The sequence below is a fragment of the Leptinotarsa decemlineata genome, unplaced genomic scaffold, assembly GCF_025532065.1.
Source record: "Leptinotarsa decemlineata unplaced genomic scaffold, Ldec_3_MD MMD2_tig00001393_RagTag_RagTag, whole genome shotgun sequence".
NCBI lineage: Eukaryota > Metazoa > Arthropoda > Insecta > Coleoptera > Chrysomelidae > Leptinotarsa > Leptinotarsa decemlineata.
Window position 1 is genome coordinate 3,025,855 of NW_027412562.1, and position 19,472 is coordinate 3,045,326.

Genomic DNA, 19,472 nt, shown 5'->3' on the forward strand with positions numbered 1-19,472 from the left:
TTGTTTGCCAATCCCAACGGGTCTAGAACCTTCTGGTCGGTAGATAAAGCTGTTAATCAGAACTTTACAAAATCCACAATTCCACCAGTAGATCACCAACACTGATTCTGCGACACCAGCCAATGAGAGCGCGGTATAGTTTGGTGTTGCGCAGTTACGCTTTGCGCAGTATGGCTTGGTTCGGCGTACTATGTATCAGTTTCGCTCGAATCGTTATCTTTCAAACCGCGATAACGCTGCTCGATTCTCAACCGTACGAGTGACCTTGAGAAATAACGATTCAAGCGAAACTGTTACATAGTACGCCGAAGCAAGCCATACTGGGCAAAGCGTAACAGCGCAACACCAAACTATACCGCGCTCTCATTGGCTGGGGTCACAGATCCGGTGTTGGTGATCTACTTCCACCACTAACACAAGCGGATGGTTCAATTGCAACAACAGCCATAGAAAAAGCAAATCTACTAGCTGAACAAGTTGCGTCCCACTCCACAGTCGATTTTCTGGGAATATACATTCTCGAATGCTCCCCCAATACTGTGATACAGTATCTAATGTGAATTATATATAATTAGTAAGTTTTGTTTTGTTAAAATACATCTTAGATTATACATTTTATATGTTGATTGCCTGAGTCTTTTGATCATATAAGAAACGTGTTCATCCCATCTCATGTGCTGGTCCAAGACCAGTCCAAGATATTTAATGTTCTTAACCTTTTCAATACTTGGGCAGCTACATGATGTTTTTGAGCAAGTAGGTTTATGAATGTGAATCATTTGCATACCGGGTTGTTGGGTACTTTGTAGAGAAAAAACGTATTCCAAAAACACTTTATTGTGAGATTTTCACTAAATTGTTTTACAAAAACGCAACACGTGTTTCGCCATACAATGGCTTCATCTGGCGTGTCTTTCACGTGTTGAGTTGAAAGACACGCCAGATGAAGCCATTGTATGGCGAAACACGTGTTGCGTTTTTGTAAAACAATTTAGTGAAAATCTCACAATAAAGTGTTTTTGGAATACGTTAGTTATGGATTTTCATCAAGTATCAGCCGATTCCATCATATATTTGTAGAGAAAATGCTATGAATTGCTATGAATGCTATTGATTTTGAGACATTGAGGTTAAGTAGATTATCATTTAGCCATATTTGTAATTTTTCTAAACTCTCTGCATATGAGATGAGATGGCCTTTGAAGTTTCTAATTTTGGCTATGTTGTTGATATACACTAGGAATAGTAGGGGTCCCAAAACTGTGCCTTGCGGTACACCAATAGAGATTTCACGAGGAGAACTGAGGCTGTTGCCAACTTTGACAGTAATGTCAGGTCAGACAATTCCGTTTTCTGCTTCTGCAAAGGGTGATTCTCAAAAGCTTGGAACACTGTTCCAAACCAAAAAACTGTACACACCTCAACAATTTTTGATGCTCTATAAAGCTCAGATCAGACCTTCTTCGAAGTATTGTTCTCATGTATGGAGCTCATGTATGAGCTATGTATTATGAAACACTAACATAGTAGTAAAATTTAGTCATAATGATATCCTGAGGACGGTAACTTGGTTAGCGAAACGCGTGTCGAGGTATCGTAATTTTTGTTCTGGTGGTGGGAAAGTGTTTTTAATAGATTCTAGGGGCTACTAAAAATTAATTTTCATATGCTCATTGTATGTAGGCTTTCACAGCCGGTGTCTAACAAATTGCCCGAAGTTTCCGGGTTTATTAGCCATGAACTGCATGTTTTCATACCTGACGTTTCGTCTGCTATTGCGGCGACCTTCGAGGTGATTTACCTTGTTTAGATGCACAAACTGAAAATGGTTTACCGAACTCTCCACTCTCCGAAGTGAGATTTCTAACATATACAGATACAGGGCCGGATTTAGGGAAGGACAGGCGGAGCTACTGCCCCGAGGCCTTCACAGAAGAGGGGCCCCACAATGAAGAAAGATAAAAATATATCAAAATTTTGACGGATCAGCAACTTCTACGTTTTCCCTTTCAAACTTTTTTTTTGCATCCTTACTAAGAGTCCCTACTTGCACAAACATAATTATATTGTTATCGATATATCAAAAAGCCCTGATTGCAGGTTACAATTTACTATCAATTTTTGATTTGATGGGGCATTTCAGTGGCAATACCCATGAGAGAAATGAAATAAGTAAAAAAATCCGAAAACGGTTGACCCTGCACAACATTCTGCAGCTCCAGGAGATAGATTTAGGCGAAGTCATCAACGATTTTTTATCAAAAAAGCTCGCAGAGTTTCATTCGTTAACGCAGTAATTTAGTTTTCAATTTGACCTTAACAAATCAATACACTCTTTGTTGAAATCATTGTTTAAAAAAAATCTGTTCAAAATCTGTTTTTCCGTTAACCAGCTGTCGCACCCCTACGAACCACAACCCTCAGAAGTCGACATTTGTGCAAGCTAAGGATTAACGAGGTCTTACCTTTTAACGTGTGATTCCTAACACGGATTGTATTTAACGTATTTCAAAAACACTTTATTATGTGTTTTATATGTTAGTTATGGATTTTCATCAAGTATCGGCCGATTCCATCATATATCGGATTGTATTTGCTAACAATAAAATTTTTGAAGACTGTACAAAAAAAAACTTATATTTGGAAAATAATAGTGGCATCCTCTCCCTCGTTGCCCCATGGCTTTCAGACTTTCAAATTCGGCCCTGTACAGATACAAACTTACCTATTGAGGAATATCTGGCCGGAATCTAGTCTCAGGCGTCCGCTGAGGGCGTTCAGAAGGGTCGTTTTGCCACATCCGCTTGGCCCCATCACGGCCAAAACTTGTCCAGGTCTTACGAGCCCGTCGACATCCTGAAGAATTTGTCTGGTCCCGACACTCACGGTGATACCCCTGAATGCCAAATGGACAGGTAGAGGACGTTGGTCTGTGAGGAGACATGGGAAGTGAACAGTTGTGTCCCTGAAACAAAACGGAGATTTAGATGAAATGGTTCGTAGATAAACGAAGGCTTGATCCAAATACTTTGGATCAAGCTTTTTATGTAGATGATTATTGAGCACAAAGAACCGCAATACTTTCATTCCCATCGAAAATAAGAAATTTTTGAAAAATTATGAACTGAATAATATTTTGATACATTTTTTGTACATTCGTGGTCAAGAGTCTTTCTCAACGAAGATATATCTTTTGCCCTAAAAACTTGTATTCAGCTGGAAATTCAACGTTTGTTTAAAGATGGTTGACAATGTTTCGTGGTGTATTTCATCAGTTCGGACTTCCATTGTCTAATCAAATATATAAAAATGGATGTTTGTTGGTTGGTTGGTAAGTGATAAACTTTTACATCGCTCAACCGATCGTGATGAAACTTGACATGTATAAGTAATTTTCTATAGAGAAGGTTTTTAGGCTATCAATTTTTCTGTATCTCGGCGCTGTAGAACAATTTTTTGAAAGCACTGTTCTATAACACTGTGCACGCCTAAGTTTGTTGATTCTGATTCTGTCAAAACATTGGAACAGCAGCAATACAGCAACATAGTACTAATTAGTACTACAATCACCAAATTCTACGCGGGCGAAGGCGCGGGCAACAACTAGTATAATATAAATTGATTTGAAATCCCTGAAAAAAGTTAAATGCAGAACTAGACACTTTCCTGAAGCACATCAACAACGTAAATCCTTCCATCACTTTCACAATGGAGAAGGAAGTCCACAACGAATTGCCTTTCTTAGACGTATTAGTGAAAAGGGCCGACACTAAATGGGAAACATCTGTATATCGAAAACCCACTCACACAGGACAGTATCTGAACCAGAAATCCAACCACCATCAATCGATTAAAAGAGAAATCACCAAGACTCTACTAGACCGTGCTTTCGGGCTCTGTAATACAAAGTAAGGTCTCGTAAAGGAACTAGGCATCATCAAAAATAACCTTCAACGGAATGGTTGCTCCAGAGTGATGGTAGAACAGGCTTTAGCTAGAAGACAGCAAGAGCTTTACAAGGAAGAGAAGCCGCCACAATCAGTACTTGTACTTCCCTACATCAGAGGATTATCGGAAAGGATTAGAAGAATTGGGTCAAAGTATAACATCAGGACCTGCTTTAGATCTGGGAACACTATCCGTAGCAGCCTCACAAAAACCAGGACACCAAATGCGGACTGCGACTCCAAGAATTGCATTTACCGGATACCCTGCGAGTGCGGAAAATCATACATCGGTGAAACTAAGAGGCCATTGAAAGTGCGCGTTGCCGAGCTCAAGAAACACACACAGCGAGTAGAAATATCTCACGAGTTGATGGTGAGTTATTCGAAAAATAGAAAATATAGGGTGAAAATCGAAAATATTCCAAGTTCGAAGACTTCAATGACATCTGGTGTCCAACAGGGGACTGTATTAGGTCCACTTTATTCAATTATTCATACGATCAACCTACTGAAACTTCAAACATATGAAAATACAGTTAATTTTGCTGATGACACGGCTGGTAAATAATTGTACTCCCCCAAAAGAGAAAGACTTGATTGATATAATGGAATGATTCAATAGCCGAACATCATCGGTAAATCAGAGTAGTGGAAGAGTAGTGGAATAATAATCAACTGTCCAGTCAAATATTTGGTACGAAAACTGAAATAAAGTGTTAGTACTGCTCAAATTTTATCACTTCCTCTTTTAGGCCTGTGATATACTTCCCGATTTCCGAGCGGTTTTTCCCAGCGCGGTTTCCGAGCGGAAATTGTTGGTTAAAAATCGCTACAGTAAGAGTACCAGACAGTATCCGCGATTTCCGAGCGATTTCCAGGCAGTCTGAGTTTCTGACTGGATGGGGAATATTCCACTGTCGCCCTATAGTAATCATTCGCGCCATCAAAGCAACTACTATAAAGTCTTCTGCTTCACCATCAAATTGTAGCAGAAAGCAGAAGGCAATCTTGCTTGAAGACGCCACAACTTGAGAACCTTTAGCAAACCAAGGGCCTCTTGACAGAATTTGCTACAGGCCCCGCGCTGGCTTAACCCGACACTGTACAACATTATTATAGTTCAAGACTTAAAATGAAGAGTACAGTAATTCCTAAAGTGGATGAAACGATTTCCCAAAGATGCCATACCTACCGCAGTGTAATATTATATGGAAATAAGACATTTGTCCTCAATAGACATTAAAAAAAATCATGGTCATAGAAAAAAACTATCATCATTAAAAAAAACACCAGTAAAGTACTTTTTGTCACCTAACAAACTGTAATTCCACCCAAATCGCATCGTTTGAAGCAAATGAAAACCTAACATACACAAACCGACGTCTATTTAATAAACAATTCGAGTATAAATTAAAATTAGCCCGATAGTTTTTTAAACCGTCGGAGATATCTCATAAAATGTGGGTTATTCACCCGGTACGTCTTTGGATGCGATGCACCATCCCTTTTGGGACCTTGAGTTTTTTTCTCCCACTGCGTTTTCCGTATACCGCCCCCGGTGATGGGATATGTGGAGTGCGGTGTTGCCGTTGGGATAAGATAAATATCCGGGGCACCGGAACATGAACATGAACATTGTAAACAAAGTGGTGAATTCTGTAACTTTTTAGGAATCTTGTCTGGAGACTTTTGTTTTCCTATTAGTGGAAGGTTTTATTAAATGTTGGCGTTAGGTTGGCAGTAATATGTAGATATATACCAAATTTCGCTTCATCTCTAGAGTCTTTTGAAAAAATCAGAGAAAACTCACACTCGTAACAGCCGCTTGTTAAAATGTTCTTCGTTTATTTTCGGTGATGTTCTATTATCTCTAGAAGATTTTTTTTGTTAGCTTGTATCAAGTTGGAGTATTTAGATTTCTTCTTGTAGGTATTCTTTTTATTTATTTCTGTTTGACTTGCAAGGAAAGTGTGAAAAAATTATCAACAGACCTAATACCTATCATTTTGTTTGTTAAAAACTTGTTCAGACACGGGAAGAGACTTTAGGAAACAAAACATTTGTAATTTCAAAAATGCTTTGATAAAAGAGGATTGAAGAGACCTCAGCAAAATTTCAAATTTTAATACGAGTTTTGAATATTTCTACAATGTATTCTAATATCATTTCGATTTGAGCTTTCCTGAAATTGAATATAAATGTAATGAATGTTCCTCTAAGAATTGGGTCACTGAGGAAGTGAAAATTTAAAAGACCTTTTTGTCCTACAAAAGAACTATGTTAACATTATCCCTATTCATAACCAAAAAAAGAAAGAACATAATAATTTAGTCAGAAAAACAAAAAATATTACTATCAAAAAAGAATTCTCAACTCTGAAAATCAGTCGAAAGCAAGTTGGCAAGTCATTTCTGAATTAAACAATAAACAGAAAACATTTGCTAATGTTACATTAAATATTAAAGGTAGAAGACTCAGAGGAGGTTGCTTCAATCTTCAATAACTTCTTCATAAATTCTACAAAAAATTTGATTGGTCAAATACCTAACTCAAAGGTATATACGGCTCAAAGTCAGTTGAAAATTAATTCGAGTACTTTATGTCTCAATCTGTTTTGTGAGCCAGAATTACTGAAGAATTTCACTAGTTCGGACGGAAGAATTAAAAATGAATAGCTGAAAATAACAATTATATGATGCAAAATAAACCTGAAATGAAATAATAGTGAAATAAAATATAAGTAAAATAGAACAATCGAACTAAAATAAATAAAGAAGAAGAAATGAAAAAAGAAAATAAAAATAAAAAGTTGACAGATTCCAAGTCACGTTAGTTCACGACGTTTCGATTGTTAGTATCTACAATCGTCTTCGGGTGATAACTGGACTGATTCCTCCGAGAGATGACTATTTATAGGTCGTTCGAGTACTTTCACTTATCCCCGCTTTCCATTTTCCGCTTCACTAGTTCCGTGGGAGACGACCGTTTGGCGGGGGTTGGCCATTTTTCGCTTGATGATGGGTTTCCATATATTGCGTATTTCTACGCTGGCTTGGCTGAATACGTTGTTCGACAACATGTAAGCGGCTTCCTTGAATTTTCTCCTAAAGCAATATTCCTCTCTGTGCAAGATCTCAGCTTGGGACCACTCGATGTTGTGTTGATGGGTCCAAACATGGTCTGCTATTCCTGATTTGCTTGCATTTCAGGTTTATTTTGCTTAATATAATTGTTATTTTCAGCTATTCATTTTTAATTCTTCTTTTTTAGTTGTTTCAGGGATTTCAAATCATTTTATATAGTAATGGAAGTCCGAACTAGTGAAATTCATCATGAAACATTGTCAATCACCTTGAAACAAACGTAGAATTACTGAACTTATTATTAACAAGAATGGAAAATAAGTATTCTTCAGGTTTTGACGATATGCCAATTTTTATTCTTAAAAAGGTCTTATCATGTATAATAAAACCTGGACCTATCGTTGACAGCCAGTATTGATTTTTATGAAAAAATTGTAAACCTGATTGAGGTAGGAGAGAGCCCTGTTGGGGTCTTTTGCGACCTCAGTAAGGCTTTCGATTGTGTCAATCATGATAAATTATTAATGAAATCAGAGACATGTAAGCATAAAACATGAATATAATAATTAAATAATAACAAAAATTCAGAAAAAATCAAACTCGATATGGGAGTGCCGCAGGGGTCAATTTTAGGTCCTATTCTCTTACTCTACGTTAATAATATAGGGAACATTTTAGGAAATGGAACGTACACAGCAAACGCTGACGATTTCACATTATTTCTATGAGATTTAGATGATAACTGTCTAGAAGAAAAATGCAATGTATATATGAACAAATGAATGTTCCTACTATAGTAGGAACATTCATTTGTTCGGCAAAAACCCACTTTTACATATGATAATGAACTAAAGGGCAGTACCGCAGAAACCGTAAAACTTTTAGGTATATATGTTGATGAGTTTCTTAGCTGAAAATTCCATTGTGAACAGTTAGTGTCAAAGTTAGGTAGCATCACATTTCTTTTTGGGAATTCAAAAGATATACTGCAACAAAATCAGTTGATAACTTTCTATCACTCTCAAGTAAATTTACGACTAAGGTATGATTATTGTAAAAATGTTTTTACCCACTAAATAAATATTTCGAAGAAAATTCTCAATATTAATTTGTGCTTGTTTAAGGTATTTTCATGCATGTATATTATGAAACCCTGATTTTGTAATATTTTTGATTCGTTTTATATGCACTTCATTTTATTTTAATGACTATTCCTATACATTTTATCTGTTAAAAGGAAAATAAATATCATCATTATTATTATTATTGCTATTGATTGGCATGTGACAAACAATGAACAGTTCATCATTATTATTATCACTATATTATAATATTTCAAAAAAATTTTAGCAAAAGCAAAGATATTATCGATCTGATTTGAAATAATGTATGATACGACTTATTAACGATGATGAACTTGATGACCTCGATTGTGATTATTAAAATAATTCAGTGATACTCCTATATCAAATCAACATAAAGTTCCTGATAATTTTATATTATAGAATTGTATTTTTCATCTGGGATACAATGGAACTGTCAAAAATGAAAAAGTACTTCACATTCATTGAAACGTTCACAATTTCAATATTGCTCGCAATTTCAATATAATGGACTATTTTTTAGGATTTTAGGATTTTTTTTTAAGCTATCCTGAGAATATAGACATATGCCATCGCGGGGTTTTCTGTAGGCCTATGAAAAAAGAACAATATGTAGTGATGTTATTTGTTATATCTCAAAGGTATTTGGTGTAGACATGCATCAGATTCCCTAAAAAGGAGTCACATACCGTGTTACAATGTTTATAATCTAGTGGTATCAGCTTTATTCGCTTTCACTTTTTGTTGGTATTCTGTCATGCTTTCTGTTCCCATCTTACTATGTCTTACTACTAATTTGTTGTAGACTCGGGAGAAGCTGTACCAAAACGAGAAAAACCCGACAAATGATACATCTCCATATCTCCATAGTTGAATTTTGCCCTAGAAGTATCTATAATGGTACTGGATGGAGCCCTTTAAATAATAAGGATTCCGGATCCCCTTCTCTGCATGTTTACAAATTTGCTTACAAGTTGAACCTCGTTCAGCAGACGGCCAACATTGAAACCGCGAAGATTACTTCTACTTGTCTAAGCAACTGACCCAGGCTTTTTCAAGATCAAGTGAGCTGAAGTCACATACTTCGAACATGGTTTGAAATTAAGCTTTACAACAGTTTTTTGTGAACAGAAAACTAAAATTCATGAAATTTGAATACTAAATAGAAATCTAGTATGCTTCAAGAGGTTTCGTAACATCCAATAATTTCCAGAGCATCTAGAGGAAGGACTGGAACGTCTTCAACTGACCTTGAGATCGAATGGATACAGTGTACCCGGGATCAACAAGGCCATGAAGACTTTCACGGTTCAAAACGAAGAGGAGGCTCAGATGGTTGTCCGTAACCGAGGGTCACGGACAGAATTGGAAAACTCTTGGAGAAATACAACATTGAAACGGTTTTCAAACCCACCAAGAAGATACAACAAAGTCTCAGGTTGGCAAAAGACAAAAAAGACCCACCATCAGCAGAAGGGGTAGGTATATCGCATACCGTGCACTTGTGGGAAGGTATACATAGGAACCATCAAAAGATCCGTGGATCATTGAAGGAGCATTGAAGAAACTGCAGACTAGGCAAAAAAAGCGATTTATTTGCAACAGGAGTACCCAGTTACAGGAAATGCAATTGTACATAAAACTCAATGGTGATCGTAGCATAACATTTGTACGTGATGCTTCGCAATAAACTTTCAGATTAGATTGTGTCGATCTTCACTTCTTGGTACTAAAGGAAACCACACGATTCTCATTGCCCCCAACCAGTGATACCATAGTCGGCTGATATGGGAGGCAATTGAGATCCACAAATACAGGGATGAATTCAACAGAAAAGAAGAAGCTGTGAACCTCAACCGAATATGAATTTCCATTCAAAAAAGTTCAAGAGAAGCAAGCATCATGACGCAAGTAGAAAAGGGTCAACGATTTATATTAACGACCCGTAGGTTGGGCTAACTATCGGGTGCGTACCCAGGTAGCGGATAGGGGAACGGCCAGGGGACTGGGAACCTTGTCCGGGAAGCTAATATGTGGCCTTACGGACGGGATCGCCGGACTCCTGGCCAGAGGCAAACATAAGTAGGGTGAGGGAAACTAAAACTCACCAAAAGCATTTGCGAAACATGCCACCGTGGACCAGCCTACCCAAGCAAAGGTGTAAGGAATCGTGCCGACAGCTGAATGGCCGCTGAATGGGTCTGCCAGAGGTGAGCAACTCTTCCCTTGCTACTCGTGAGAACACACATATATGAAACAATCAAAACAGACACAACACAAACCAAACCCGAAGCTGGACAGAAGTGCTCACCCAAGCAAAGGTGTGAGGAATCGTGCCGACAGCTGAATGGGTCTGCCAGAGGTGACCAACTCTTCCCTCCAACAACACTCCACCACCAACAGCAAGGGCACTTCCTGTGGCGGGCGCCAAGATCTCCGCCTTGAAGAAAGACAAGAAACCGGCTGCTCCTGCAGGAAAGCGACCTCACTTGAACACCTCCACTAGGGGAACCCCAAGAAGGTTGAAGAAGCCGCGCAACGACAGTAATGTCATTGCACCTTCCAAAACCTTCGCGGAAGCCGCCGTGAGATACCTCAAGGTTGCCAAAGAGTGTGTGTTTGTCGAGTCTTGGCCTACATCTGCCGATATAAAGGAGATATTTTCTAGTAAACTGTCCACCTTCCTGGAAAGGACAGGATGGACGATTTCCTAGGAAGACAACTCTTCGGGAGGATGTACAATGGGTCAGATGTGGCTTAAGTGCTGTGAGTATACACTCACCGTCCCTACTATATACATACATGATATTAACAATTCATCTAATCCAGGTAAAGGTATTAGCAGGTAAAGGTATTACCTGAGTCAACATCTTGTGCTATCCAATGATTAATGAGGTCTTACCTCTTAGCGTGCGATTCCTATCACGGCTAGACATTGGAATAATATGAAAACCGGTATGGAAAATGAATTTTGTAGATGGAGTTGAGAATCTGAAGAAACGGCAACGCGTAGAACGTTGCACCACGGGTTCACCGGAGGTCGATTTGATCACGTGAGCCACCGCATTGATTCGCTGGGACCTAGACAAACGCCAGCCGCCGACCTCCGAAAAATACCGAAACTAGGTGATCCGTTGTTTAGATACGGGCTTTTCATGGTTCCTCTGACAAAGGGCAAAGACCCTCGCGACACTGAAGCTTTACGTTGTGTAAGATGTTTGACCCCGCGACGACGATGGGGGTGTGTCGCTGCAGGGTGCAGGGTCGCTGGTTCACACTCTTATTTAGGAACATCTACAAGGCGAGTCACTTTTTGAAAAACTGTGCCCTTTTTTATAATGCAATATAAAGTGTTACATTACGGAACGTTATCTTATTTAGGCCAACTTAGTAAACATACTTGAAAAAGTAGATGGCGTTTACTAGTTAACATAGCTTATAAAACCAATACAAATTTAAGCATATTGAAAATTGCTAATAATGATAACGACTTTTTCATTCTTACATACAGTAATTTTTATAGTTCTTCGTACAGTAATTCTAGAGAAAAGGGCGAAATTCAACTTCTTCGTTGTACTTTCACTAAACCCCTAAAATATGTTCGTTACCATGAATGAAAACCGCAACAGAGAAAAAAAACGTGCATATCATTGCTTTCATAACCGAAAAGGAAAACAGGATTTAATGAAATTTTTTTGTAAAGTGAGAAACCTGTTTATTGATGAAGATTGAACTGAATGCTTTTAAATTTTCATTTAACAGAGATGTAAAGGTATTCGAAAGACTCTTAAAACAAGGTGCCACTCGACCTACTTTCCCTATCTAAATAAGGGTCGTCGGACACACCCCTCCGAGGGAATGCGTACTACAAAAAATCTGTTTAGACTGAAAGGGGGACACCTTTAATAAAAAATCGACGTGTCCGAGATTTTTTCAAAATTCTTACTTTTTATATTCAAAAACGGCTCTGTTAAGTTTTCGTTGTTACACACTTTATAATAAATGTCTTTCATAGGCAACATTTTGATACCATTGCAATTTTCGTAGGGATCTATAATATTTTTTTGGAAAGATCGTACTCGTTGGTAATGTAGCATTCTATTAGTGATTTTTGAAATTGTTTGAGTGAATTTTGAATGTATTTTTCGAAAATATACAAAAAACAAATATTTTCACCTAATAATATTAATTTAGATTTCGGAGATATCCTTGAATAGTTAATAGCCTGCTAATAATAATTATTCAATTATTCAAGAGTCTTCAGTACTGCAAAATACACCTATATGCTGATGACACTCAACTTCATTATAGCTTTCCTCTACAAATAACTGATTCTGCTTGTTGTCGAATAAATTAAGATCTCAAAGCTTTCACAGGGGCAGCCTCAAACCACTGTCTGATTATTAATAATAGTAAATCTAATGTCATTGTTTTCGGCTCCAAAATCAATCGCAGTACTGTACTTCATGATTTTGTTGTTAGCATAAATAAAACTTCTCTCACAACTGTTCAAGAAGCAAAAAGTCTGGGAGTTCTCCTAGATGTCGATCTCAGATTTGAAAAACACGTTAAGATACTCTTACAACGTGCATATTTCATGTTGAGGATTATGTACGGTCAAACACATTTCTTTTCATTGAGGTTGAGGACAATGTTATGTGAGGCAACAGTCCTTTCAAATTTCAATTATGCAGATGTGCTTTTTGGTCCATGTTTAACTAGTCAATATAATTCAAAACTTCAAAAAGTTCAAAGTTCTTGCTTGAGGTTGATCTGTTGCATAAGGAGACGTCAAAAAATTTCACACAAACTAAAAACTGTTGGCTGGTTGAATATGAGTAATAGAAGAGTTCTTCATTCTTCCATAAAGTCATACGGACCAAAACCCCAACATATCTGTTACTGTTATCAAGTTTGCGCAATCTATAATAATATTCCTGAAATAATCAAAAAGAGTGGGCTTCAGCGACTTCAAATTAGATTTAAGAAATATTTATTTGAAACTCAGTGATCTATTTTATTATTATTCTTATGATGCCATGCCTTGATTGCAGTAGAACGGATTATTTTATAATAATGCTCTTATAACACCTCAGCGACTTTTTGAGGTTAAGTGGAAGAGCAATAAATAACTATTTATCGTTATAAAAATTGAACTTCGCGTTTTGTTTCCAACTTGTTCATATTTTTGTCCATACTGTTCATCAACTGTTGAACCTTATTAGTTGTAAACAATAAAGACATTTATTATTATTATATACAGGATAGTGTGAACATTTTTAATAATTATCATGGATTAGTTTTATTCATTTCCATCAAATAAAAACTAATTGTAGTCATGATAATATATTCAATTCCTTTTAGTACCATTTTCATGATTACAAGAAATCAACAGATATGTTCTTAAATCATAGATAATTATAATTGAATCTTGTTTAAAATGAAAGGGATATATTCTTAGAAGAGGTTAGTTTTTGGGATAGAAAGGTTTTGGCTTTCTATATACTTCTCCACGTTTATACAAAAAATATGGAAATCTTCCAAAGAAAAGAAAGAGGCAATCAATTAAAAAAAAATTAAGTCTTACAAAGATGCGTGTAATTCAACGTTTACATGAAAGTAGGTGTTTCAAAACTTAAGGCTTCAATTTTCCAAGCATTCTACTTGAAATCTGTTAAATCTCCATAAACCTAACCTATGAAAAAAAAGGATGAATACCAAGCCATCTTATCCAACCTTACGGAAATTTACAAAAAAAACAACTGCACCTCTTTCCTACTCTTTCGATGGATAATATTTCCTCACAATACAAAAATGAAATATTTAATATTTTATGTCCAAACATAATAATAATGCAATTATGCATGCAATTTGGTTTCAAAAAATTAACAAAAATATAAAAATTCAAAACTAAAAAATCAAAATGGTCATCAGAACTAATTTTTTCATATGTCAGCTTATTTTTGAAAGCATATTTGATTGTTTATGGTTATAATTTCCAGGATTTTTGAATTTGGCTTTGAATTTAACATTGTCTATATCAATTTACAACCCTTAGAGTTCGAAATTTTTTAAAAAGAATTTTGAACCCCAATTCTCAGAAAATAAATAAAAAGATGAAAATTTCAAACTGAAAAAACAAGAACTCAATTTTTTATATCTCAGCTCATTTGCTTTGCTGGATGGTATTTCATGATCAATTTTAGTTTTAGATTTGGCTTTGAACTCCAGCTTTTCTATATCTATCTGTCTGTTTTTGATTTCTTTCATTTTATTTTCCAGAAGCTTTTTTCGAAATTAAAACTAGCCTCTACTTTTAATTTCAAATCTGACAAACATTTCTGGTCAAATAAAGTCCAAACCTTCTACAAATCCAGAATAACTACTATATAAACCCTCTTCTGCAAATTTGCACATGCACTGTCAACCAACCTCTTAAGGCTGCCGCCTCCGCCACCAAAACAACAGCAACTCTTTTCTGACGAAGAGCCGTCGACTAAATCTGACGGAAATTTCATTTAGCACGGCGCTATTTAGTACCGACCGTTCACCAACGCACCAAAAATTGTAATGATCAGTTTGCTGCTGGGCATTGACAAACAGGAGATAAGAGAGAGAGTTTTGTTACTTTAACTATGTGTTCTTAGGTACGGTCACACGGAAACACCGATTGATCTACGAGGAAGAAGAAGAGAGGAGAATTGATAATAATAGTTAGGCCCGACGCGACGAAGGGTTTTTGAAATGTGGGGATGAGCGGCTGTTGATATTTTCGTTTCAGTTTTATACCTGCTCCCAACAGTGGGAAGATCATCACTTTTTAAGACAATAAAAGTGAAACATTAAGCGGTATATGTTGAACTTCCAGCACTTTCTGAAGAACAAATATTATTAAATGCTGAAAAAAACAATGTGAACAACAAACACTTCTAGGAAGAAAAAATTAGAAATTTTGGAGCAGATAAGAAAACTCATTCAAGCCACAAGAGAAAAACAATTCAAATTTTGAACTAAAAAGTTTGGGTTTTACTAGTTTCGAAGGCGTTCGAAACTATGATGCATGAATTGATTCACACAGTTTTGCCCTGAATTATTCTCATTAAGGGTTCTCATTGGGTTAAGTAATGGATCAGTGATGTTGATATCATCTTATCTAGATAAAAGATTACAAAAAGTAGGTACAGATTCATGATATTTCTTTTACTTGGAGAGAAGTTAAAACAGGAGTACCCCAAGGCAGCATTTCAGGCCCACTGTTCTATACCCTCTATACTGCCACATTCATCAGTAAAATGAAGTCTTGTAAATATTACCTTTATGCAGATGACTCTCAATTATATTTATCTTTCAAAACTTCAGATATAAGTCAAGCAGGAACCGATATAAATTTTGATTTAAATACGATTCTAAAAGTGTCCACCGACCATATGTTGAAAATCGATCCAAACAAATCAGTAGCTATTATTTTTGGAAGTGATAGCATCAGGAAAGAAGTAAAAAACTACAGCTTGAAAATGGGAAACTCTGAGATACCTACAATTCAGACCGTATTAAAAAATTTGGGGTTGATTTTATAAACTAAGATTTCATAAACATATTACCTACAAACATATTACATAAACATTTTACCTACAAACAAACTCATATATCCCCATATACAATATTTGGAAGTAGATGTCAAGAAAATGCTATGTGATTCATTAGTTTTATCTCATTTCAACCACTGTGGTGACGCTGTTTATCATTCACGTTTAGACAAGAACGACAGGTGTCGCATAAAAAAAGTTCAAAACTCTTGTATCAGGTTAATATTTGGTATCAGAAGAAGGTCCAGAATTTCACACAAATTAGCAGATTTGAAGTGGTTGAATATGTTTGATCGTAGACGTCTTCATGCAACATGCATATTCTGTAAAATATTCAAATATAGGAATCCTCCCTACTTATATGAACATTTGTCTTATAGAACAGATATCCATAACCTGAATTTGCGTAAAAAGACAGTGCTAAACATTCCTGTACATAAAAAGGAAATATTCAAACGATTTTTTTTCTATAATGTCTCCTCCACAATAAATTATCTTCATAAATGGGAAAACAATTGTTTTAGCATGTCAGGAACTGTTTTTAAAAGTAGGTTTAAACAGCATCTGTTCAGCATTCAGAATAACTAGGTCCGCGGCGAGAATCCTGAAACAGGTTTCAGCTATTCCCATATCTATATCTTTATTTTATCTACTCTTTTCTTTCATTTTTTTTTCTTTTTTCTTTCTTCTCTTCAAGCACTCATTCATTTACTTTTATACATTTTCGGCATTGGTGGAAGAGCAGACGCGAATGCAAAGTCGCGGTCTGAACCAAAAGCCATTTGCAATCAAATATAAAGTATTTTTATTTTTCTCTCTCTTGTATTTTGTTTTTTGTCATTATCTTGAATTTTGATGGGCAATGAACTCATTATTATTATTAATTCTGTGAAAATGCTGTATTCCTTTTCAATAGTAGATCAGACTCAACATAATTATTCTAAGCTGTACCAAAATCACTGAAGAATTTTCTCAGGGATCCATCCTGAGACCCCACCTCATTTCTATATATACTTTCAACTTTCTCACAAGATTTCTCTCTTGTATAGAACATTCATATACACAGTGTACATGTTTATATGTAAAGTCTATACGAAATCAATCCGAACAGCTAAATAAAAGACTGATGGCATTACTATTTACTGCTAATAAAAAAAATCCGTCGAGGCTTATGAAGAATAAAATAAATTTTGACAAATTATACCACAGAGCCCTTGCCATACAAAGAAACTGCTGACGTTTGGTGATTATTTAGTTTTCATGCCATTCGAATTGACTTCGTATATACATTATTTCGATCCAAATGAATCAAATCGAACTGTCAGTGCTAAATAAACATTCGAATAATTAAAATGTTTAGTCAGCTTCAGCCGGTTCTGGTCAACAATAGAAGTCCTATCCTGCTCCACGACAACACCCGTCCACATATTTCACAAATCACCGTCCGAAAATTGAAGCATCGAAGTTCTGCCTCACCCACCATACTCCCCAAACCTCTGGCCAACAGACTAACATCTTTTCAATCACTTTAATAACTTTCTCATCGACAGAACCTTCACCAATCAGGACCAGGCAAAAAGGGCCTTCATCGAATTTCTAGAACACAATGTTTATGCTGACAACGATAATTTTGGCTAACGAAAACTACCAGACAAAGTCTAAGGTCAGCTAAGGACCCCAGAGAACCTTTAACAACACTCGGAGTATACCGGATTCCTCGTAGCTGCGGGTTGGTCTACATTGAAATCACGAACACAAGAGAATAGAAGCGAAATCGCCTCAGACAAACTGACAAATCAGCTGTAGCCGAACATGCTCTCAAATGAGAAGGCACTCACATTTTCTCATTCGGAGATATAGTAATACTCGATAAGATTCAAAATTACTATTGAAGACTATATAGATAGGCAATAGAAATTCAAAAGCATTGGGATAATCTCAATGGATAAGGAAAGGAGAGGCAATGAACATTAATAAATTCTGGCTACCTGTCCTTAAAAGTATACAGGTAATTCAATTAAGAAAAACCACGCCCAATAATAATATAAAACCGTGATTAAATACCGGTTGATACGGCGTTCGGAACAACATCGACAACTCGAGCCTCATCCCGGGCACTGCGACCGTTAGCACATCGCCTTTTATAATGTCTACCGCAGTGGTAGACAAAACGTCCGGCATAAAAACCTGCAAACCATGGTCAGAAAACCCGACAAATAGCTTTCACAGTGAAACGATAGATAATAATCTCACTTTGAATGAAGACCACCTCAAATCATTTTCCGTTATATCCCTTTCTGGATTAGCTCCTTATTATGATATTTTTGAAAATAAGATTTGGTGATTCCCGTTACGAGTGTTATAAACAAGTTACTTTCACTGGGTGAAATGACGATAATAAAATTGGAAACTCAATAGTGAAAATGGTGATGAAACACTTAAAAAAAATGGCGGCTAGCTCAATACGTGGAAGTTCATGTGGAAAACAAAAATGGAATGAAGAAACACACTAGACGATAGGAAAAAAAACAAAAAGACAGACAGACAGACATTTTTATTGATCATGAAATCACCAATTTACATCGGGTTGACAGGTCATGAAACTTAAAAATACAATTGAAAAATAACATTGCAACAGTAATAATATGTCATATAGGACAACATAGAAGTGCAGGTTAGCGTTATAATGAATAGTAAATGTTTAGAGTGCATGAATTTTGACAGAATAAAAAGAGTTCATCAGCTCATCTTAGTTCATATTGCAGAGAGAGAAGAATTCCTGAATGTTATAAAATGTATTCGTGATCAAAAACGACTTAAGACTATGTTTGAATCTGGCCAGGCTTGTTATAGTTTTCAAATCGTTTGGTAAAATGTTGAAGTACTGCATACCAGCGTAGTCTGGTGATTTTTTTGTCGTGTTTGGTAGCCATGAATGTCGCTATTAAGCTCAAAGTTATTTTTATTCTTGTAAACATATATTAATAGTCTATATAAATAAATACCTCTGAAAGTTAATAATTGCTTTGTTCTGAATACTTCTCGGCAGGACTCACGATAGTCTAGTCTGAACATAGCATGGATTATTCTTTTTTGTGCCAGAAAAACTCTGTTAGTGGAAGTTGCTAGCCCATAGACTAAGATGTTGTAACTAATGGTCGAGTAGATGAGGGCATAGTAGACTGCGATTAGCCCTTCTTCATTCAGGCAGCTTTTCAGGTTATTTATGGCAAAATATTGTTTATTTGGTTTAGAGCAAATTTTGTTTATGTATTCGTCCCAGCTGAGAGTTTTATCTAGAACTGTGTCTAAAAAATTGCTTTTGGAATTGAATAGGAAACTATAATGTCTAAATGTGATATTTTGGGCGATTATGGGATCTACACAGGGTCTGTGGAATCTTAGTAGTGTTGTTTTTGAGTGATTCATCATTACGCGATTTTTGTGACACCATTCATCGAATTCGTGGAAGACCTTTTTTGTTTTAAATATCACTTCGTCTTCCTTGAGGTTTTCCCGAATTAACCAGGTATTCGTCTGAAATTTCATTATTCACCCTCACAATGAGTCTTCGCTCTTGTAGGAATGACTGAATCCAATCAAATATATTACCTCGTAATCCTATTGCTGATAATTTTGACAATATAAAATCAAAATTGAGGCTATCGAAGGCACGCGAGAGGTCAAAGTTGTACAAAAGAAGTTGTTGCCGTTTCGGTTGAGTAGTTTTCCCTGAATCCGTGTTGGTTTTGA

The 19,472-nt window shown here is 36.3% G+C and overlaps 1 protein-coding gene across 4 annotated transcripts in view; it reads right to left on the reverse strand.

Annotated features, from left to right (window-relative positions):
- E23 (ABC transporter G family member E23) overlaps positions 1-19,472 on the reverse strand; it is a 356,089-nt gene that overhangs the window by 20,287 nt on the left and 316,330 nt on the right. For 3 of the 4 annotated variants that reach the window (XM_074176089.1, XM_074176091.1, XM_074176092.1), the window contains exon 2: positions 2,726-2,965. In XM_074176089.1, coding sequence (XP_074032190.1) covers positions 2,726-2,965 — 240 coding nt within the window. Of the gene's footprint in view, positions 1-2,725; positions 2,966-14,565; positions 14,711-19,472 lie in introns of those variants that run through there. The other variant, XM_074176090.1, reaches the window with a different exon arrangement.